The sequence below is a fragment of the Zosterops lateralis genome (assembly GCF_965231275.1).
Source record: "Zosterops lateralis genome assembly, chromosome: 28".
Taxonomy (NCBI): Eukaryota; Metazoa; Chordata; class Aves; order Passeriformes; family Zosteropidae; genus Zosterops; species Zosterops lateralis.
This window is the reverse complement of record NC_139788.1, coordinates 5048355-5071701: the sequence shown is the minus strand read 5'-3', so window position 1 is coordinate 5071701 and position 23347 is coordinate 5048355. Positions and strand designations below refer to the sequence as shown.

At 52.5% G+C, this 23347-nt stretch overlaps 1 protein-coding gene across 3 annotated transcripts in view; it reads left to right on the top strand.

Moving 5' to 3' along the window:
- Positions 1-23347, top strand: part of MAN1C1 (mannosidase alpha class 1C member 1) — a gene marked incomplete at its 5' end in the record, with an annotated part of 57553 nt that overhangs the window by 30866 nt on the left and 3340 nt on the right. For all 3 annotated transcript variants that reach the window (XM_083879372.1, XM_083879373.1, XM_083879374.1), the window contains 7 exons: positions 8694-8809; positions 10383-10463; positions 12728-12822; positions 16125-16248; positions 18187-18280; positions 21583-21698; positions 21874-22093. In XM_083879372.1, coding sequence (XP_083735498.1) covers positions 8694-8809; positions 10383-10463; positions 12728-12822; positions 16125-16248; positions 18187-18280; positions 21583-21698; positions 21874-22093 — 846 coding nt within the window. The remainder of the gene's footprint in view (positions 1-8693; positions 8810-10382; positions 10464-12727; positions 12823-16124; positions 16249-18186; positions 18281-21582; positions 21699-21873; positions 22094-23347) is intronic.

Here is a 23347-nt window from a genome sequence, read left to right as displayed (position 1 = left end):
CTGCGGAGGAGCAATAAATTGAATATAATCAAATTACCTTTAACCACTCCAAAATTAATTTCAAACATCCAGACCAGGGAGACACCAGCAGTGTTTTGCCCCAGCTGTTGTCTTGTGCTTAACCTCCTTGAACTGCTGCTCCCAGGAGTGCTCCTGGCTTGTCAAATGACCCATCTTTGTCAGGAGTAATTACCTCTGCCTGGCCAACAGCTGAGCCCCGCTGCCCAAAACCAGGAGGAAAAGGCTCTTTCCCAGAGGAGCATTTGAACGATTATCACTTTGCAATTTCCTGCGGAGCTCTCCGTGGCCCACAGAGCTGCCCGTGTGTCACGGGAGACAGATGGGAGGCACGTGGAGAGTGGATTTGCAGCATCTCTGCTGGATTGTGTTCCCAGCTCCAGGCAAGCCTCCCCTCCTCCCTGACACTTGGAAACAGGAACAGTTGGATTTTGAGCTCCAGGAGGTGTTGGAGTCGTGCGGGGATGAACCAGAGCTGGGGGTTGGAGGATCACTAAATGTTGAAAGATGGTTGGAGAAACTGGGGAAAAGAGGATTAAACTGGGGAGCTGCTGCCAAGTATTAAATATTTAAGAATCAGCTGGCAATAGGTGCTTATCATATGTCTACTCTCCCATTCCAGTGAAGGAAATACCTTGTCTGAGGGGCTGGGGCTGTGACAAGCAATTCATTTTTGTGCTGAACACCTTTCTTCTCTCTTTTTTTCCCAGTGCATAATAAGAATATTGCTAACCTGTTCCCCCCAGACTGCTCTCCCCCAGACTCTGCCTCCTTTGCCACGTCCCTAAATGAGCCCAAGCTCTGGTTTTGTGTCTCTCACCCATCACTGGCTCAGGGCAGAGTTGCCACTGCTGCTTCAGCTTGAACGATAGCCTTAATTCTCCAGGGGAAATTGATATTTGAAAAACATGAGTGGTTTGTAATCCAAAAAAAAAGCCATTTCTTCCCCAGCTGGAACACACTCTCTATTAAATTTGATTATAGCAGCCTAAAAGGCAGCACTTGAAGCTGCCTGTCTGGTGCCAGCTTTACCTGTCCAGCCCATATGCTGAGGCTGCTCCGTGCTGCAGGTGGAGCTGGGATTCATTAGCACTTCCCAGGAAGCTGGAAGATCTCTCCTGTTGACAACAGAAAGCAGACTGAGCTGTCGTGTGAGCCAGATGTTTGGGTGATTTCCCTCATGCCCGCCTTCAAAGTTCCTTTGCTGGAGGTGGGAGGCTCAGCCTGGCTTGGCAGATGGAGCTCTGGAGGCTGTGCTGCCCTGGGCTCTGCTCCTTCCCAGCCACGTGCTCCAGGATTAATTCTCTGCTCTTCCTAAGCATCTTTGCAGGGAATGATCAGCCCTTTGACCTTTCCTTAGCCGGGGGAAGTGTGGCTTTACCACCCTGCAGTGCTCAGGACCAGGGCTTGGGTTGGTTTGGGTGTGAAGCTCAGAGAGCTGGGCATGCTCTGAGTGATGTCCTGTGGGTCATTAATGCATGGAATTCCAGTGGATCCAGTATTTCCTCTGGAACTGCATGAAAATCCACATCTCCAGGGCCAGGTGAACTCAGTAAACAGAACAGAACCCTGATAGCTGAAGGGGTCAGCAGCATCCTGTGAATCTGCCAGAGGTGGGGAAGGGGAAGAGACCAGAACAGAAACTGAAATCAGGGGAGAAATTGTGTTTTGGGGTGTTGGGGGCTGGTTTGTTGGGATGTGGGGTGAGGTTTGGCCCAGGGGGTCACCCTGAGCCCCCTGTGGGTGAAGGGACAGGGACAGGGACAGGGCCAGAGCTGCCCGTGACCCCACAGGGCTGTGCCAGGTGCCCTTTGCTGCCCATCAGGGGAGCAGCTCTGTCATGGAGAGCCCTCAGGGGGTGACCCTGTCACCAATACCTGCAGAGGAGAGTGAGGAAGATTGATGTGAGGAAGATGGGAAAATAACCTTGGCCACGAAGTGGTTTTTGATGAGGTCCCTGAAGTGTAGGTGCAGTGGTTTATTTGGGAAGCAGAGAAAAATGAGGTTGCTCCAAAGCTAATGGATTTTTTTTCCCTAACTCTGTAAGAGAATGTGCTGATACAAAAAGAAATAGATCTTTTCTAATTCTTGGACTACTTCTTTGTCCCCTCCATCTCTCGCTTCTGCTGCCTTGTTGCTCAGATGTAATTTGTTTAGTTTGCCTTAAATAAAGGGAATGTAGTTACTCTGTGTTACAGCTATCAGGTTCACAGACAAAAAACTCAATAAATAAGGCACTGGCAGGGCTGGAGCTCAGGTCTGGTGTTTCTGGCTTCATCTGCAGTAGGTACCACTCACAGGCAGCTGAAGGACTGTAATGAATTGATTGTGGATTTAGATGAGAAATTTTCTTTCTTCCTGAAAAGAAAACTAATTTCCCAGTTCCATTTGGATTTTTTGTTTAATTTCTGTCAGCTGGACCAGTAGCACCAGCCCTGTCCTGGGGATCCCTGACATCTGGGGCTGATCCTTGCAATGGGAGCAGAGTGACTTTCCACTGGAGAGCATCTCCTGGTACTGGAGTTTATCTCCCAGAGCCCATCCCTGGTGTGAGCTGTGAGTGCTGGGGGACAGGGCTGCAAGGAAATGTTAGGAAATAACCAGGTGGGGAGTGTTCCTGCACCATTCCAGAGGGGAGATGGATGGCTGGTGCTTGGGAAGAACAGAGACAGGTCGGATGTGGTGGATAAATTAATTCTTATTTCTCTATCATGCTCTCTTTCTTTAAACCCTCTTTCTTTCCACGCTTTGAGGAAAATTCCTCTTTTTTTTTTTTGTCTGGCAGGAGAAACTAAAGCCTAGAGCAGAGAGGGAGCTCTGGCCTAAACCCAGATCCCACCTCAGGAGCTGCAGGCTCCAGCCCCTCGTTGTGCCTGACCTGGAGCACTCCGCACAGGGACTGGCAAATCTTGGCTGCAGGGCAGATTTTTCAGGGAGCTGCAGTGATTTTCACAGTTTACTTCGTTGCCAAGATAATCCTGAGCTGTGTAAAAATGTCTCTGTGTGGATTTCTCCCAGAATTGGACAGTTTGCCACCAGGCAGGAGCTGTGTGGTGGCGCGGTCCCAGGCAGCTCCCAGGCTTCTCACACACATCTCGGGATAAATGTCAGGAGTTCAGGCTGCTCTCCAAGCCCTGTCGTGGAGAAAAAGGACAGAAAAAAGCAGCACTTGGAGAGGAAATGGTCATTTTTCAGACTCCTGCTGGAACAGGGCACTGATTTTAATTGAAGCCTTCAGAGCAGCAGAAGCAGGGGGAGGGATCTGGTGTTTTTCCTCCTGTACCCCAAGAGGTGAAGGTAAACAACCAGTGACAACCAGAGCCCCTTGTGCCTTGGCAGTTAACCAGTTCATCAACATAACCAGTTCCATAGAAACTGCATCCTCATTTCTATTCCAAACAAGATTTCAGCACTAATTTCTGTTTTGACAAATACGATTTGACATAAGAACAGTGGGAGTCAAGACCTTTCATTTTTGATCTGGGTTTACATTGCGCTGATCTAAATTCCTCCCCCTTCTGCTCTTGCTTTTCAGTTGTAAACTCTTGTTATTAAAGTTAGCAAAGAGCTATTTGAACCCCCCCTGTACTGCAGCATTTAAACAGTCCTGCTGTATGCAAGATTAGGTCTGATATCCTCCTAATGGCTTGTGCTGTTCGTTTGAGGCGTTGGCACAAAGCGTTACTGGACGCGTTTGGAAATGGCTTTGTTGGAAATGAAGGATTTGGTTTCTGTTCACTGAGTAACTTCATAAAGGAGCAGGCCCCCTGGGGCTGAGGGCATTAGAGATGAGAGTCCCCAAGCTCTGTGCCTGCTGCAGGGCTGGCTGAGGTCAGGCTGGGCTTCCATCCATCCCTGGGGCAGGCAGCTGGGGGCAGTCACAGGGGAACGTGGCTCTGAACAGCACAAGGAATTTTCTAGAGGAAAGCTGGAATTGGATGAACTTAAAGATCCCTTCTAAACTCAAACCAGCCTGTGAAAGGATAATTTTATTGGAGCTAAACCCTAACACCAGGGAGTGCTGGAAAGCTGGTGGAGATCCTGCTGAGGATTCTCCCATCTCCTGCTGCTTGGGAATCCTTGCACCCTGTTCACCTTTCCAAAGGCACACCCTGAACTCCTCCTTGTTCCTTGGCCCCAAAGCAAAGCTGGTGGGACAGGAGAGTCCAGCCTGTGGTTCAGGGGCCTTTGCAGGGTCCTCATTCTCTGTGGCTCCCCAGGCACGGAGAGTGTGATGGACTCAGGAGAGCCTTTGGAAGGATCTCTCCTTCCTGAGGAAAAGGCTATTTCAGACCTCACTCGTAGCTCCTTGGCTGCTGAAGCATCACTTTTGTAGCTTTTTTTAAGGCTCTCAAGGGGCAGACTTGCAGCTGGGAGCCCTTCAAGTCTCCTCTCTGGCCTGTGATAGTCCACGTTGGCTATTTTGGGAGAGGGGAGCGAGGGAAGGCAACACTCTCCATCCCTCCCATCACAGCTGCTCCTCTTTGGAGGAGAAAATCTGACATTAGCTGAGCTCTGGGTACTGGATAAGAGCTGGACTTGGGCCACTTGTTCAGGTGTTGGGAGAGGCAGGTGCAGGTGAGTCTGGACTTGGACACGTAGATCCCCACCCTGTAAACGCCTCACCCCAAGGTTTTTCATTTCTTCCTAGAGCCTGAGTCATCTCCCACAAAAAACCCAAAACCAAACCCTCACAGGAGCCACCAATGCCAGCTCCTCTCCACCCAGCACCTCTCCCCAGCGTTCTGTTAATTAAGTCAATGTTCATTAGTGCTCTCTGTGGCAGGGTTCAGGCTCCTGGGGTGGGTGGGAGCAGGAACAGAGCTGCCTTGTTGCCCACACTCCTCTCTCCATTCTTCTGCTGCACAAAAGAGCAAATACAGGGTGGCACAGGCCCTCCTTCTGCTCAGGGAGAGATGAACCTTTGTCTGCTCCCATCAGCTGCTGCTTCTTCTCCCCTGATCATCACTCAGGGGACAACTCTGGGCACAGGCGCTGTCACCAGAGCTGCTGTGACATTCAGTTAGAAATGCCCCCAGACCTCCTGGATTCCTCCCGAGGAGGGGATGAATGATCCTGGTGGGGCCCTTCCAGCTCAGCTCATCTGGGATTCTGTGGCCCTTCTCTCCCACAGGGCAGTGAGGAGCTGCTGTGTATCCCAAAGTCCCTTTCTTAATTAGGGGGGTCCTAATCCCCCTAAATCTGCCCTTTTGGGATCAGCAAAGTGACTCTGCCTCTCCCTGGTGAAGGTATCCCCACCCCAGCCTGTCTGGGGCAGGATCAGGAGGGGTCTTCATGGCATACTTCAGTTTGTGGAGACAGGCACAGTCTGAGATGTGGGGTCCTGCTCAAAAGCCTCTGCTCCCAGCTCTGGGTACTTCCAGCAGGGTTTCTGTCAAGGGTTTCTTGGTTCCCACTTTAGAACTCCCTCAGAGCAAGTACAGTCAGGCTGAAAGCAGCAATTTCGAGATGAGGGTGTCAGCAAGAGTCAGGAGTGACAGAGAGGGGTTTGATTTGGTTTCGAGCTGCCTCCCCTTTGATTGCACCCCTCCCACCCTAATGTGCAGGTGCAGAGAGGGGCTGATTGTGTAACAAAGCAGGCAGGAGGGGTCAGGGTGTCAGCACTGCCGGGTGGGTGTGTTTGTGCTGTAGGGAACGTGCTGGGATGTGCACACACCAAATTCTGGCAGCTCTGTCCTGCTCTGAGCAGGGAAGGAGGGAAGGGCAAAGATGTCCCAGGCTGGGGTCAGGGACTCTCTGGGTGTCCTGGTGAGGGACAGACACAGCCAGGGCTGGTTTGCCCTGTGCCTGAGGAGGGGAAGGAGCTGCCTTTCCATCCCTCTCCTGGGGCTGGAGCTGCCACAGCCCCTCTTGGCGTGGGGAGGGCTCCGGTGGCTGCAGGGAAGGAGTCACTGAGCATTTGCAGCTGCTTCAAAGCCGGTGCAGAAGAAAGGAAACAGGGCCCAGCCCCTGGTACAGAACACACAGCCCCAGGTCCTTGTGATGCAGAGGGTGAGGGAATATTTAAAACAAATGTTTGATGTGACACAAAGACAAAGCAGCAGGGGAGCGAGGTTTGCCCTCCACTTTGTCAAACACAGGCAGCAGAGCTGAGCCACTCCAGGCAGTGAGCAGAGCATGTTCCCAATCCCCAGAGCAGTGCACCCAGTTAAAGGCCTGACTTGCTAAAAACATAAAAGGCTCTGTCAATTCCAGCAATATTTTGCTCACTTCAATTAATCATTCCAGAAAATGGTGAGTTTGTTGTCTCTTTGTCTCCATTTAGCTTGAGCGAATCCAACTTTCCTCATTGTCTCTCTGCAGATTATGAAAAGCTTTTGTTGATTATATCATCAAATTAAGCCGAGCCCTGTGGTGTGATTTTCCTCTCAGAATATCACAGTAACAGGCTGTGCCTCAGGTGCCACTGCCCTTCCTTCCCTGTTTAAAATGCTTCCCCTGCCTCCCTGTCACGTCTCTCCCTGCTAACAGGGAAGTGTATAAAAATCACATCATCGTTAATATTGAAGAATCATTAGGGCTGATAAAAGCAGTGCTGCCTGAGATGGTGTTGTTGTTTTTCCTGTGCTTTTGGCAAACATTCCAGGCCCACATCAGCCCTGGCTGATTTTAGAGCCCACCAGTTGCTGCAGTGACTGTTTGACTCCATCCACCCCTCGCTCCCAGAGATGGCTCCAGTTAGATGATCATTTCCCAGGCCTGCGGGAATAAATGGATTTCTGGAAGCTGTTTCAGCTGCCTCTCTCCTCTCCCACAGCCCCTGCTTTTGATGCAGACAGCATCCGAAAGGCAGCAATCTGTAGTTGAGCAGTAAAGTCCTGGTTGGGTTTTTATTAAAGCAATGATGTGCTGGCTGGCTGAAAAGTGTCAAAACTGCAATCTTGTAGCATCAACAAAATAAGGCAGGATCCTTCCCTACGGGAGAGGAATGCTGAGAGGAGGAATGGGTGGATCTGAGCACTTCTCTGGGCTGCAGGGATCACACACAGTCCCTTTGCCCCTTGGTGAGAGCAGACCAAAGGTTGATGGCACACAATTCACCTCTGCCTCCCTCTCCCCGCCACAGCAGTGCTTCCAGCTGGGTTTTCCTCTCAAGCAGAACTGGAATTGAAGTAGCACTGAAGGTATGACAGAAGTGCCAAACCCATCTGAGAGTGCAGAGAAGGGCTGGGGGAATTTGGGAGAGCAGCTGAAAGGCTGTGAGTGAGGAGGAGAACTGACCTGAGCCAGACAGAAATAAGTCTCAGGAAAATCCCTGGGCACAGCAGTGAGTGAGTCTGTGGAGAGGGAGGTGATGGGGACAGGGTTGGTACGAGGAGCTTCTGCTGCAGAAACAAACCCTGAACCTCATCCAAGAGTCTCTGCTGGCAGAGATTCCCAAACTCTGCCAGGGGGTGGGTGGGAATGTGGCTCAGCTGAGCTGAGTGTGTGTGGTGGTGCAGAGGCAGCCTCACGCCTGGGCCACACCCAGAGGGATGGCTGGGATGGCTCCAGACTGGAGCCTGGATTAATGGGGATGGCTCCAGACTGGAGCCTGGATTAATGGGGATGGTTCCAGACTGGAGCCTGGATTAATAGGGATGGCTCCAGACTGGAGCCTGGATTAATGGGGATGGCTCCAGACTGGAGCCTGGATTAATGGGGATGGTCCCAGACTGGATTAATAGGGATGGCTCCAGACTGGAGCTTGGATTAATGGGGATGGTCCCAGACTGGATTAATGGGGATGGCTCCAAACTGGAGCCCACCATGGGTTTTGTGTTGCTGAGTTGCCCAGGGCTGGGATGGCCTTTGCAGAGTTGAGTCAGGAGTTGTTCACACCCTTGGCGGGAGGAGTTTTAGGAAGCCTGAGCAGAAATGACCCCCTGGCACTGAGCTGTTCCAGAGCAGGGTTGTTCCATGCCTGATCCCATGGAATCTCTGCTGCTATGGGGCTGTGCCCACACCCTGCAGAGCCTCTCTGAGCTCTGTGTGTGTCACACAGGTCCTGGCAGGACATTTCTTACACAAATGACACATTGGGCCAGGCTCCTGGCTGGAATTCCCTTCAGCTGAGTGTGTCCCATTGCCACCTGCTGGGGAACGGGCAGTGTGCTCACAGGGATGTGCTGCTGGACAAGGTCCCCAAATCACCCACTCCGCTCAAGGTTCACTGAGATCCTGGTCTCAGCCTCCAGGAGAGGCTGGGCTTTGTGTCTCTGCTGGTCATGGCATGGAACAAAAAATATTTGTGCCCCAGAAAATGAACTCTGCCTCAGGACAGAAGGATCGAAGCCCTGCCTTGGGTGCTCTTGCACAATGAAATCCAATTCTCTCAGAGGTTGTGCCTGGCAGTGGGTTGGACAGAGGCTGAACGAAGGTTTGCAGCTAAACAATGGCCAAGGCTGGAACTGCTGAGCCCCTTTGGCCAAGGCAGGGCTGGAAACAAGGCCAAGGCTTGCAGCTCTGACTGGGGGCTCCAGGTGTTGGCCCTGAGCTGTTCCTTGGGGGAGTTCTTCCAGAATTCACAATTCTTTCAGGCTTTTGGAAATTGGGCCTGTCCAATTTTGGGTGGCAGAGCTGAGCAGCCCTGGTGGAAGATCCCAGCCAGACACCCCAGCCCCGGGCTGACTCAGAGCTGTGATTTTATCCCTCTGTATGTTTTTGCCACACAGGAGGCCTTCGAGGAGCAACTGTGATAGATGCCTTAGATACCCTCTACATCATGGAGCTCGAGGAGGAATTCCAAGAAGCCAAACAGTGGGTGGAGAAGAGCTTTGACTTGAACGTGGTGAGTCAGCTGCTGGGAATGCCTGCCTGTGCCACCTCAACTGCCAGTCCTGAGCACAGTCCTGCCCAGGAGGGAAACCAGGAGCTCTGTGGGAGGAGAAACCACTCGGCTGATTCTTTTCTTTCTAAGGCCAAAGGGAACAGTGGGAAATTCACCCCAAATCTCTGCTGGTTCCAACAGGGGCCACCAGATCAGCCTCACCGTGTCTGCCTGAAAATAAGGTTCAGTGTTTAATGGTTCTTGTGTTTTGGTCTGGCTTATGGAAACAGACACTCATTATTAGACACTGCAAGGGAATTTTGCTCATCAAAGAACAAGTTCTGTTTCATCTCAGGTAAATGTCTGCCTGTGATAAGACGAGATTTCCTTATTAAATGAGATGAAGGTTGTAAACCAGCTCCCCTTGTCTGGGCCCCATGTTGGTGTCACTGCTGGGACTTGTGTGACACCTCAGCAGCACAGAGGGAGCACAGAGGGAGCACAGAGGGAGCCAGGGTTTGGAAGGAAGGGCATCACCTCTAAAAACAGCCAGAGGTGCTTCTCCCTGGGGCTCCTGGAGCTTTGCTGGACACGTGAGGCTGTGCTGGGGCTCTGCAGCACAGCAGTGCTGGCAGCTGAAGGCTGCTGGCCCTCCTGTGGCTCTGGCCATGCTCTGAGGCAGCTCCTGCATCTTTCATCCCCAGCTGATGGCATCTCATCAGTGGCACACACAGAGAATGTGAAAACCAAAGTGCAGCTTAAACTTTTATTTGTTTAATGCCAGTCTAGTTGTTGTGAGGAATGGTTCTCCCACGGGAACAATGCCTGCAGCTGCCTTTACAGAGAAGCATCATTTGGGAGGGCACCACTGGCATTCATGGATTCATAAAAGGCAGCCCACATCTGATAAATCTGGTGAATGGTCTCAGTCTGTTACTGAATCGATAAACAAGGGACAAAATCAACTGGGAGATAATTTATCTGGATTTCATAAAAGCTTTTAATCTTGGCCTGCAGAATAGATTGATCTGTAAAGACAGGAGTGAATGCTGTGGATTGATCCATGGAGTCAGGGAGCACAGCACAGGGAGGCAAGGGGGAAATTAATTCAATATTGCCTCTCTACAAGGAGCTCACATAGTCCAGAAATTCAGCACAGGGACTGCAAGACCCACAAGTTCTGCCTGAAACTGAGTGCTGTGATCTGTCTGAAGTTGTGTCAGGGGAAGTTTGGGTTGGATATTGGGCAAAGGTTTTTCCCCAGAGGGAATGGGCACGGCCCTGAGGCTCAAGCAGGGTTTGGACAGAGCTCCCAGGGGTGCCCAGGGTGGGATTGCTGGGGGGTTTGGGCAGGGCTGGATGATCCTTGGGGGTCCCTTCCAGCTCAGCAGGTCCTGTGATTGTGTGATTGTGTTTGTGTGCTCTGCCCTGCCTGACTCAGGGGCTGTCACAGGTGGTCAGTGGGGCACTCTGAGTGTTTCTCTTCCCTCCAGGCTCCCCCCATTGCTGCAGAGCAAACCAAGGGCTGGGAGGTGGGCAGGGGGCTGAGGGCTCTGCCCTGCCAGCACTCAGGGCTGTCCTCGTGTCTTTGCAGAACGGAGAAGCTTCGCTGTTCGAGGTGAACATCCGCTACATCGGGGGGCTCCTGGCCACCTACTACCTGACAGGAGAGGAGGTGTGTCCCCCTGAGTGTCCCCTTGGGTGTTACCCTTGAATGTCCCCTCTGAGTGTCCCCTGAGTGTCCCCTGAGTGTGTCCCCTGAGTGTCCCCCTGCGTGTCCCCCCTGAGTGTCCCCTCTGCGTGCCCCTCCTGAGTGTTCCTGCCAAGTGTCCCCTGAGTATACCACGTGTGTGTCCCCTGTGTGTCCCTCTTCAGTGTCCCCCTCTGAGTGTCCCTTCTGAGCACCCCTCCTGAGTGTCCCCCTGTGTGTCCCCCCTGAGTGTCCTCCTGAGTGTTCCCTCTGAGTGTCCCCTAAGTGTTCCCTCTGAGTGTCCCTCCTGAGTGTCCCCCCTGAGTGTCCCCTCTGAGTGTCCCCTGAGCATCCCCTGAGTGTGCCCCCAAGTGTCCCCTCTCAGTGTCCCCAGGAACAGCTGAGGGGGCTCTCCAGCAGCTCTGCCCTGACCATCACTCCCCATAACAAGGGGCTGAACGCATCGTTTTTGTGAATATGGAAGTGCCACTAATGTTCCTTTAATTAAGCCTGGAATAATTACCTTGCACACACCGTGCATGGCTCATTTGCCAGAGTTCTTCCCTCCTGTGGGCAATTCTAGCAAGACACGTTTGCAGTTGGACACATTGCTCCCCGGGGAAATGCCATTTGCAGAGGATCTTTGTCTTTGTACTTGTTCCTCTCTCTTGCAAGTCGGGTGAGATTTCATCAGACATCATCCCAGATCCTGCCTCGGGCTAAGGAGGGCAGCTGAGGAGGGGCAGGTGCTGCACACTCAGCTGAACATCCCTCTGGAGCAGGAATTCCCCAGTTCAAGTGCCCTGGGATGCAGAGCCTGGGTGTCCCAGAATCCCCTGGAGCCCTGGGAAAAGCAGGAGGATCTCATTTCCCCTCCCCTCCCTCCTCCCCAGCCCATAATGCCATAATCTGTTGGATAAAGTGCCCGGGCTGGAATTTTACAGCTGTAGGGACATGAGGAGATTATTCCTGTGCTCTGGGAGTCTCTGGTGAGCTGAAACTCTGGCTCAGGGGAGTTCAGTGAGGGCTGGCCCTGCCTGAGAGCTCAGCTCTGGGGCTGCCCCAGCACTGAGGGTGGGATGGCTCCTGCACAGTGACACCATTGATCCACGAGCAGCTCTCTCACTTCAGCTGCATTTTAAATGAGTTCCAGGAATGACTTCCTTCTGTGATTCCCCTCCAGGGAAAACTCTCAAAGACTTCAGTGCCCCGACTCAGAGTCTGTCTCAGTGACAACTTCAACAGGTTTCAGATCAACAGAGCAAAAAGAAGCCACATTAAACCATAAAACCCCAGCAGTGACCTCTTGAAGTCCCCTCAGCAGCTGGGGCAGTGCCTGTCACTTACCCAGTCAGTATCACTGGGCTGAAATTCAGGCAAAATCCAGTCCTTGTCTCTTGCCTTCCCCTCTGAACCAACCCCCTGTTTCCTTGTGAGAGTATCAAAGGTCTGCCAGCCCACAGGGGAGCTCAGGTTTCTTCAGTGCTGTATTTTTAGAGCAATAAATTCCTGCTTTCGGAGAGCCACCACCACAGGGCTAGAGGTAAAAGGCTTGTGCTTTATCTCCTAAGTCACTTAGAGGCTTCTCTTGATCAGGACTAATCTCTGCAGCAAAGATTAGTGCTTGTATCAGTTTGTCCCAAAATAATTGTGTGTGCTTGCTTTGTGCTGCAAGCCACCATGAGCTGCAGTTGGACTGGAGAGCCTCAAACTGAGGCATTTCCAGTGGAAAAGGAGCAGCTCAGCCATGAAACCACGAATTCTCCTTGGCAGAGAGCTGCAAGGAGAAGATGGTTCTTTGGGAATCAGGGTTTTTACAACAAGAGATGATGACATGAGCTGGGCAAGCCCACATTGTAAATCTGACAGTGCTTCAGCCTAGAAAGATTTCCTCAGATTTTAACTCAGTCATTTCAGCTCCTCCTGTTCTCTGCCATCATGGGAATGGGAAGAATTTGGAGAGCTCTCTTTGGATCAGCTCAGATCACAGGGTGCTGTTCTGAGCTGCTCTGGTCTAGTCTGAGCCTTTGGGTGCTGGTTCAGTGCAGATTTTAGAGGAAATTTAGGGATGCCAAAGTTCAGTGAGACTTTTGGTTCAGATTTTTTTGTGTGCAGGGGAAGCAGCACACCTGGAACAGGGGGTGCTCAGACTGCAGCACCTCCAGTGTTTTATGACATGTTTGGAAAAGGGGAAGGGAGAGAATCCTGGGTGACTCGTTTCATCAAATATTTATCCTCCTTTCCAACAGGTGTTCAAGAGCAAAGCTCTGGAGCTTGGGGAGAAACTTCTGCCAGCCTTCAACACCCCCACTGGAATCCCACGTGGAGTCATCAACCTGGGCAGGCAAGGCACACGTCCTCACCAGTATCTCCTTTCTTTAATTCTGGGAATTTTGGGAAGGAGCAGCAGCAGCAGCTCCTCAGAGCTTCCCCCTCCAGAGCAAATTCCTCGAGGTCATTTGCTTTGCCAGCTCAGACCTTGGCACAGGCTGCAGGTGACTCAGGTCAAACCCAGCTGTGTTTTATTAATCTGGGGCTGTCCACAGTTTCTTCCTCTGCCTCCTGACAGGGCTCCCTGCTGCAAGAGCATTTTCCTCACTCTGGTTTCCTTTGAAAGGTGATTTTGTAGTCTGCTCGTGGCGTGGATTTTTGCAGCATGCCCAGCTAGATGCATGTGAATTTATCCAGGAAAAATGGATTTAAGAAATTGGAAAAACTGGGCAAGGGAATGGATGGGACTGGCTGACAGTTTTGGTGCTGGAAAAGGGGGGAGAATACAGCACACAGCCCTCAGCCAGGCTCTGTCCTTCCTCAGAGCCCCAGAACGGAGCTTGGTGATGTTCTCATGGTTCAGTAAATCCCTGCAGAAGGTCTGGCAGAGCTGGGGCTGCCCTCCTGCCTTCCTGGCTCTCCGGGCAGACAATCCCCTGCCAGCGAGGCAGAGATTGGGATTTGCTGGTCCTGATGCCTCCAAACAAATGAGAGCTGAGGAAATGTGGGTTAACCAAGCCTTTCATCCTCACCTCTTGCAAAACTCCCAAAGTCATTATCCAGCCCTTAGCCCAAATCTCCTCTTTGGCTCTGCAAAGCAAAAGATTTCCAAGTGTTTGGCTCACGATGCTGTGTTGCTCAAATATCAGTGTCACCCCTCAGTTGTCTGATGTGCTCCTGATCCCGGGGAAAATTGGAGCCACCGGCAGCCCTGTAATTGTCCTTTTGTACAGCACACACATCCTGCTTCCTCTGTGCCTGATAAAGGCTCTGCATAGACTAACCTTTCACAGAAATGCCAAACCCTCCCCTGCCCTTTGTGAAGACAATCGAAGCAGCCTCTGTCTGCCCAGACATTCCCAAAATGTTTTGCTGATGACCTTGAGTGAGAGCTGAGAAAATCGACAGAGCACCCAGCCCAGAGCCCCCAGTGCTGCCTGGAGCTCTGTTTTTGGGGCTGTGAGGCTGCTCTGAGGGCTGGAGTGTCAGTGGATTTAGGAGCAGGGATGGAGGCACCTGCATCCACAGCCCGAGCTGCTGCAGGAGCACCATGAGCAGCCCAAGGCTGTAAACCCACAGAAAAAGGGAATTATTCAGGGTGCAAGTGGAGGCAGAGGAGGGTGAGGTGAGGCCGGGAGACCACACTGACCCAAACATCAGGGCCAGAACAAAGCCCAGAGGAGTTTTGCAACAAGGAATTCTCTCTCCAGTTCTGCTTTTGCAAGGATGTGCTAATTCCAAAGAGACCTCAGCATCCCAAAAGGAGAGTCCTGCTGGCTGTGTGGGCCTCTGTTGGTGGCAGCTTGGGGGGGTGGGTTAAGAAGGACGTTCAGAAATTTGAAACCAAAAAACCCCCCCTGGCACTGAGTCAATTCTGCACATTCATTTTCGAGGCCCCAAGCACAGACACCCCCCAGCTCTTCCCTGACCAGCTGCCTTTATCTCTTGCTGTCACCTTTTCCTCTGGGCTCCCCTCCCTGCTGCTGAGCTTCCCCTGGCCGTGTCCTGTCTCACCCAGCCTGCTTCCCCTCCTGCTGCTGCAGCTCCTGCAGTGCTCTGTGTGCTCCAGCTGCTGCTCTGGGCTCCCCTGTGCCCTCTGTCCCTGTGCTGCAGCCCTGGCCCTGCTTTCCTTCACTCCCCAAACCCTCTGTTCCTCCCGATTTCCCCTCAGCATCCCCTCCTGGCCTCTCTCCTGGCTTGGCACTGGTTCTGCTGCTCTGGATCCCCGTGAGGAAAGGCAGTGATTCCACATTTCAGATCCATTTATCTGGGAGATAAAGGAAGTTCTGGGCATGTTCTTATCCCGTGGAGGCCAAGGTCCTTTAAACAGTAGCTTCCTCTGAGCTGTTACAAACCAGAGCAGCTGTGAAGGCCCAGTTTGTCCAGCCTGAAGGAATGTTTTCCTGCAGGAGGTGGCTGGGGCTGCTCTCTAACCCGGGGACACGGTTCACACGGGCTCTGTTTCCTCCTGACCCCTCTGCAGGAGCTTTGCTGTGCTGTTTGACCCAAGGCTCCCAGCAGCACATCCCCTGCTGTGCTTTTTGGGAGGGCAGGTCCCTGGGCCAGGGCTGGGATGATCTCTGTGACCCCACCGAGCTGCTGTGACAACAAACACGGCCCCACTCGGCTGCTGCAGCTCTGCCTGTGGGACTGTGCTTGTCACAGCCTCCCTCAGTGCAGTCAATCAGGGAAGGAATTGACTCTTTAAGGTGTGAGAGCTCCGTGGGGCTGCTCAGCTCCCGGAGCAGCCCCAGCTCAGCAGGTTTGAGCAGTGGGACATGAATGTCACACTCACCTGGCTGCCAGAACCCCCCGGGGCTCCTGGGGCTGCACTCGATGTTCCCGAAGCTGCTGCAGGGGCAGGGACTGAACGCTGTGAGCACATTGCTCATCTAATGGCTCTTTGTCACCTCGGGACCTGCCACGCTTTTCTCTCCATCGCAGCCAGGGAAACTTCTTTATTTTTTTTTCTTTCCATGCTCAGAAGGATCATTAGTTTTAACCCCCCGTAAACAACAAACCCTTCTCCTCTCCCAGCCAAGTTTCCCGGCGCCATCTAGTGTCACCCCCACCCTTCCCTGTCCCTGGGAACTGTCACCTCCCCGGGATTAACTGCCAGGAGATGGAAACTGAAGCCACGGCCCGTCTGAGGTGGCTCTGAGCAGCCCCCAGAGGTGCTCTGGGACCCAGTCCTGACATCCAACCACTGTCCTGTCTGCAGGACTCCAGAGAGGCCCAGAGCTGGGGGCACCAACAGGATATTTTACCCCAAAATAGGATATTTTACATCTGTGTAAGGCAGGGTGGCAGTGCTCTTCCAAAGCTGTTTTCCAGCTGAGCTGTTTGGGAGGGATTCCTCTTTCACAAAAAAAAAAAACCAAAAAAAACCAAAAAAAACCAAAAAAAAAAAAAAAAAAAAAAAAAAAAAAAAAAAAAAAAGGCAGTTTGTGCAGTTCGTGTGTTAGCCCAATCCTAAAGAATCTCTGGAAAATCACAGCTCCATCCTATGGAACTGCTGCTGAAAATCTTTGTGTGTCCTAAATGTGTGTGTGTGTCCTTTCCATGCCCCTGAGCAGCACAAGCACCTGGCAAAGGGCAGGGGCTCCCCAGGCTGTGTTTTCCTGGCAGTGAGGGCTCCCTTTCCTCTCCTTGCAGTGGCATGAGCTGGAGCTGGGGCTGGGCATCCGCTGGAAGCAGCATCTTGGCAGAATTTGGGACCTTGCACCTGGAATTCCTGCACCTCTCTGAGCTCTCTGGCAACCCAGTGTTTGCAGAAAAGGCAAGTAACCCCCAGCCTGGGCTTCAGTGGATTGGCCTCCTCATCCTCCTGGGCTGTTTTTCCCAGTGTGGGTGAAGCTGTGGGAGTTTTGCCCAGAGAAGGGCACAGCCAAAGTGTGGCCATCAGGTGGATGCAGATCCCTCAGGAACCACACTGGGGTAAAACCAGGCAGGATTGGCAAAAAAACCCACTCAAAAATGATATTTTTCCAGGATTTGTCCAGTGCAGGTCTGTCAGTTGTGAAACGAGGAGGGAATCTGAAGGAGAGACAGGAAATAAAAGAGGAGGGAGAAGCCGGGAGAGCAAAGTGGAGCTGGGATGGAGTGGATGGGAGCAGTGAGGGTGGGATGAGTGAAGGAATGTCACAGGAGGGGAAAACACAGGGTGAAGGGAAACAGGAAACTCTGTGGGAAGATAAAGAGAGGCTGGTGATGTGAAATAAAGAGACAAGGCTGAGGTTCCTGAGGACAGGGATAATGACAAATTGCTCCCAGGGAGGGGGGAGCTGAGGAGAGGCCAGGAAAGGGAGCAGTGATGTGGAGAGAAAATGTGTGAGGGGATGAAGGGAGGGGGAGATATGAGGAAACTGGAGATGCACTGCTAAAAACCAGAATTGCATCCTCATTCTGAGTTCAAACTGTGGCATTTTGAGCCAAGGTCAAACCTCTGTCCCCAGCCTGAGAGATTTTCCTCTTCTCCTCCTAAGCCCGTGGAGGGAAAAGGGCAAAACCTTTCTAATGGACTGTCCTGGGCTGGTGTGTGCACAGAACATGGATCACATCCACCCTGGCACCCTCAGAGAGGGAAAATGTGGGATGTGTGGGAAATCACTGCAAAGGAGCAGATAACTCAGGAACTCCCAGCCTGGGTGATTTTAGCAGGAATTAAAGTCCATTTGTTCAAACCTGTCATTAATATGGCAAGCTCCTAAACTGCAGTAAATATTGTGGAGCCTGACAACTTCCTTGGAAGCACCAGCTTAAGCCTGTAGCCAGCTCTTGGTGTGCAAATTGTCTGATTTTGTAAAAGGTTTAGGGCGAATTAGCTGCTCTGTAGGTTATAATAGAATATTTATGCTGCATGGAATTTAACTGGGTCCCTTAAGGGAAAGGCCTATTGGATTTAATGGGGGTGAAACCCAGGGAGGCTTTAGAGAGTTAAGTGCTGGCTGTTCTGGGGTATTAAGGGAACTGTCTGTTGTTGAAATTAAAGGCCCCAATTCATCATGTTAAGTGACCACATGGTGAATTTAAGTGCTGTGTGAGTCACTCATCCCTGCCCCTCCTTTCCCTTTGGATCATGGAAAAAATCACCCCTGACACTGCACACATCTCCCATTTCCAGATTCCCAGTCACAGAATCAGATTTGGGTTTGGGAGGGACTTTAAAGCTCATCCCATCCCACCCCCCAGGGACAGCTCCCACTGTCCCAGGCTGCTCCAAGGTCTGTCCAGTCTGGCCTTGGGCACTGCCAGGGATCCAGGGGCAGCTGCTCTGGGCACCCTGTGCCAGGGCCTCACCACCCTCACAGGAAACAATTCCTGCCCAATATCCCATCCAACCCTGACCTCCTTCACCTTGAGGCCATTCCCCCTGTCCTGTCACTCCATGCCCTTGGGGAAAGTCTCTCTCTGCTCTCCTGTAGCCCCTTTGGCTTTTGGAAGGACAAGGTCTGCCAGGATTGTTTCTGGCCCTCAGCAGAGAGCTGAGCTGGGGCTTTGCAGAGTTTCCAGAGCCATTTGTGAAACCCCCCAGAGCTGGATAAAGATGGGGCTGAGCCCTAAAGCCTCTCCCTGTCCTACAGAGCCCTGTCCTGATGCCAGCAGAGCTCCAGGGCTCAGCACAGGGCTGGGGAGTGAGGATGAGGAGCAGATCACTGCTCTCCTGGCAGCACAGCATCAGCCCAGCCTTGTCTCTCTCTGTCTGTCTCTCTCACAGGTGATGAACATCCGCAGGGTCCTCAACAGAGTGGAGAAGCCTCAGGGCCTTTACCCCAACTTCCTGAGCCCGGTGACGGGGAGCTGGGTGCAGCGTAGGTATCACCCTGCCTCCCCCCTGCCTGTGAATCCCAGCCTTCCCTCCTTCCCCAGGGAGCAGCCAGGGCCAGGGAGGCCATGGAACACGAGATGAGCCAGGCTTTGCAGGATGCAGGGCAGGAATTGGGCACTTAGCCCAGCAGGAGAGTGTCCAGCTGAGAGTCCCAGCCCCAGAGACACAATCTGGGTGTCCCTGCACAGAGGGGTGGGTGTCGCTAGAGGACACAAAAGGAACTACACTCACCTGTCAGGATGTAAGATGAGAAAGAAGGAACTTTATTTTTGGGTTCAGGGTTTAAGCAGGGTTTGGATTTTGACGAGGGATTCAGGGAAGAGAGTAACACTTCTCTGACCCCAGTGGTCAACTCAGAAGTCCATCAATGTGTCCTTCTCCTTGGAAAGGAATGTATTTACAAAACATCAGGTTTTGTTTTTCTTACATTTCATAAGAAAGCTCCAGTCCAAGAATGAAAACATCAGAAGGTGGAAAAGTTAGGGCGACAGGTGGTGGTACATGGTCCATCACACAGGGATTGGGAATCAGAACCAGAATCATCAGGTTGGAAGAGACCTCCAGGATCATCAAGTCCAACCCAACCCCAACCTCAACTAAATCACAGCACTGAGTGCCACATCCAGTCTTTTCTTAAACACACCCACAGCCCTGTGGGATCCTGCACTCAGCACAGGGAGATTCCCCTCCAGAGTGGCTGCAGCAAGTGAGGAGCCACCTGGAGAGGCAGAGAGCCTGGAGGAGCTTGGGATCCCCCTCGGATGCAGGGCTGAATTCTCCTATGCATTCCTGTTACCATGGTACCCCTGCAGAGAGCGACTGGAGAAGGAAGGAGGAGATAAGAACATTCCTTCTCTCCTGTTGGGAACCCAGCACTGGAGATGTGGCATTAGGGAGGTGCTGCTCTGGTGGGCAGGGGGAGCAATAATCAGGGAAGGTCTTGGGGAGATCAGGGGAGTTGTGGAAGCTCCCAGGGCAAGGTGACACACAGGGAAATGACAGTGCCCCTCCTCTTGGGCCACCCAGGGGCAGAAGTTTGTGGCAAGAGCAGGAGATGCCACTTCTGCTGCTGTGCCCTGATCTCTGCCCTCCACTTTCTGCTCAGTTATTGATCTGCTTGTTTTGGCTGCTGGATTTGATGTTGTCAAAGTCTCTTTCTGCAGAGACTGGTTTGAACCTGCCAGTGGGTGACATTTATTATCCAGGCAGGTTACTCTGAGCCCCTGCATTACCTGGTGTCCCTGTGCTTTGTTGCACTTTTTGCTGGGCTGGATCACTCCAGACCTTTCCCACTGCTGCTTTCATGACTCTGGTGGCAACAGGCAGGGCCAGAGCTCTGGCTGTGAGCAATCCCTGACCTTTAACTGGCAGGGCTGGGCCCAGCAAAGTGTCTGGGATGTTCACGGTGGTCCCATTAAACCACAGCTGCCCTTTGGTGCTGTGAGGGAGCCCTCATTCATCTCTCCTGCCATGAATTTAATTGTTTTCTGTCTGCACACTTCACTGCATTGCCCTGAACTGGCTGATGTAAAGAGAGACCTGTTGGTGCTTTTCAGAGCACATTGAAAGCAGCCTCTCATTGCTTGTGTTGGGACAGGCAGATTCCTGCCAAAGGCCTGGAAATTTCTTGACTCCAGACAGACTTTCACGGGCTGTTTGTGCTCAGGATATGACCTTGGCATCTGACCCCATATTCCAGGGAGGGAGAAGAGTGATCTGCCCCTTCTGCATCTCCAGTGCTGCTGGGGAGAAACAGATGAGGACCAGAGCAGGGAGACATCTGCAGCCTCTCCCCAGAGGGGCCAGGCTCTCATTTTCTCTCTTGTCATTAAAGCTCTTTGCAGGAAGCTGCTTTCCTTGAAATTGCTGTGATTTCCTTAAAAGGTGTCTCTTTGACCTGGCTGGATGAGCAGATGCTGTAAATGAAGAGGCTGTGGTGCACCCCTGGCAGTGCAGTTGTTACCTGTGGGAAATGAAAGCCCAGCCCCCTGCTGAAGGCAGGATTGATTTATGCACAGTGCCCGGGAGGCAAACGCTGCCAGGGCTGCTGCCATATGGAAAACAATTATGTCCCAGGGCTGCAGCTTTGGCGAGTCTATGAATGACACACTCAGGATCACAGGGCTGCTCTTTAAAGGCAAGGCTGTGTTTGCAAATCCTCTGCCCTGTCTCCTGGCATGGAAGGCGGGTGTTTAATCTCATTGTTTTGCTAGGGATTATTCCCTGGATCATCGGACACAGTGTGTCAGGGATGTTTGCTCTTCAGGTCAGGAAAATTGATGCATGGCCGTTGGTTGCTGCTGAGAGGATTCAGCATTTGGAATAAGCCTCGGGACTTTATCTGTGTGCAAGGAGAGGGGGAACAAAAATCTGAGCAGCTCTGAACACCTGCTGCATGTGCTCAGCTGGGAAAGGAGGGTGGTGCAGAGCCAGGGGTGGACACTGTTAATTAACAGGGATGGCTCAGTCCAGGGAGGGTAATTTGTCTTGCTCTCCTAAAAATGGGAGTGCTTGACTGCTTTAAAGAGTGAGAAGGCTGCTGTTCCCCCCGTGGCACAGTTTGAAGCTGTAAATCCATCCAGCAGCTCCCCCCAGGCACAAAGCTGCAGCTGTCAGGCCCATTTCACACTGCAATTCCTCAGCACCTCCTGGAAGGTCAGAGCAGGAGGTGCTCTGAGCAGACAGCTCAGAAACCTGATTCCTGCAGAGGAAAATATGCAGTGCACATCCCTGTCCCTGACTTTATCATTTTAATGTGCCAGCAACCCCCAGCCTTCCCCAGGGCTCAGAGTCCCTCCGTGAGCCAGGAATACAAATGGCAAAGCCCAGGAGTGTCTCCACAGCCCCTTGCTGGCAGCTCTGAGGGATCCAACACCTCTCCTTCCTTTCCTGAGGCAGGGAGACAGCTCCCAGGGGCTCCAGCGAGATGGAAATCCATCAATACCCACCACTGCTTTTGGTTTATGAGGGTGGATTTATGATGATGTCTCCATAAACAGGAAGCATCTTCACGTTGCAGTATAAATAACTTGTAAAATAAGGCCCCTGAATGGTTCTGGTAAGGGATACTAATGCTCTGGAAAATGACAGAACATTTTTCTCCTGATTGCACTTTCCACCTTTTTTCCTTTCTGAAAAGCAATGCTGCAAGCTCTCCCCAGGAAGCTGGGGAAGAGGAAGGAGAGAACAAGAGCATTAAATAGGACGTGATTGTTTCCCCTTTGTACAGCAGCTACTCATTGTACATCATGAACCTGAAGCTCTTTTCTGGCTTTCCCACCACAGACCACGTCTCCATCGGGGGTCTCGGGGACAGCTTTTATGAATATCTCATCAAATCCTGGCTGATGTCAGACAAGAAAGACTCTGAAGCTAAAAAGATGTACGACGATGCCTTGGAGGTGAGGAGCCATGTGCTGCTCCGTGGTTTTTGGGGGTGTCAAGGTTCACAAGGAGATTTCAGACCTTCAGAACAAGTCTTTGGGTTTTCTCGGTACTCACACCTGTCACTAAGTGACACTGAGTCAGTTTTACTTGCTGTCCACTCTGTTGAAATCCTGATTTTCATCCCTTCAGGCAATAGAAAAGCACTTGGTGAAGAAATCTGCAGGAGGCCTGACCTACATTGCCGAGTGGAGGGGTGGCATCCTGGACCACAAGATGGGCCACCTGGCCTGCTTCTCTGGGGGCATGATTGCCCTGGGGGCCGAGCACGCCCCGGAGGACAGGAGGCAGAGGCACAGGGAGCTGGCAGCAGAGATCACCAGCACCTGCCACGAGTCCTACACACGCTCAGGTAACCTGGGGGGCACTGGGGGGTCTCAGGGGGTGATTCTGTGCCTCAGCAGCATCTGCAGCCCTGGCGAGGCTTTGCTGGGCTGTGTGGAAGGGACAGAAATGTGCTTTGTGCAGCAGCAGCTGGAGCAGAGGGACAGGCCCTGTGAACTCCTGGGGCACAGCTGGGAAGGGAGCCGGGGATGAATCCTGGTGTGGCCTCCCAGGCAGGGCCAGCAGGGCTCCAGGCTGTCCTTCCACATCCCTGTGCAGGCAGGAGGGGAGGATTGGCAGGGGTTAATTACAAAGTGTCGCTTTATGCAGCAGGGCAGTGCTGGAGACCTGCAGCTACTGCTGGGAACCAGGAAAATGGAGTTTCTGAGCCTCTCCAACTGTCTGAGTCTTGGTTTCACAAGCTCACGATAATTTCTTTCACCACCCAGAGCTTTGGAGAGAGTGAGTGAGGGCCTGGGTTGGTTCCCTGCCTGCAGGAGCTGCTTTGGACACCCCTCCTTTCTTTGTAGGGATCTCTGCAGCTCCTGTGCGGCTGCAGGCAGCCCAGGCAGCCCCCCAGGACCTTGTCAGGCACAGCTCTGTCCACAAGCGCATCCAAGGATTGTTCCACACCTTCCCCACACCAGCCAGCCCAGTTTGGTGTCCAGCATCTTTCCCCAGTAAACTGCAAGCTAACCTGAAATGATGTTTGCAAATAACTCTTTTTGCCCCCTGCAGCACTCACAGAACTAAACCCACCCATAACAGCCCTGTGGCTGTGGGTGCCTGGAGCCAGTTCTCACCACCAGCACAGAGAGGACAACAGCAGGATGCCCAGGCTGCTCCAGTGCTGCAGGGAGTGGCTGTGCACAGCCCCCAGCTCCCAGCAAACACTGCCAGGGCCACACACACACAGCAGGGCCCAGGGAAGGGGTGCAGAATAATTAGAGAGAAATAATGACTCCCTGAAGCTCAGCACTGGGGCAGACACAGCCAGAGGAACCTGGTGGCATGATCGCAGAATTATGGAGTGGTTTGGGCTGGAAGGGACCTTAAATCCCATCCCATTCCACCCCCTGCCATGGACAGGGACACCTCCCACTCTCCCAGGGTGCTCCCAGCCCTGTCCAGCCTGGCCTTGGACACTGCCAGGGATCCAGGGGCAGCCACAGCTGCTCTGGGCACCCTGTGCCAGGGCCTCCCCACCCTCACAGGGAACAATTCCTGCCCAATACCCAACCTAAACCCACCCTCTCCCACTTTAAAGCCATTGAGCGGGTCC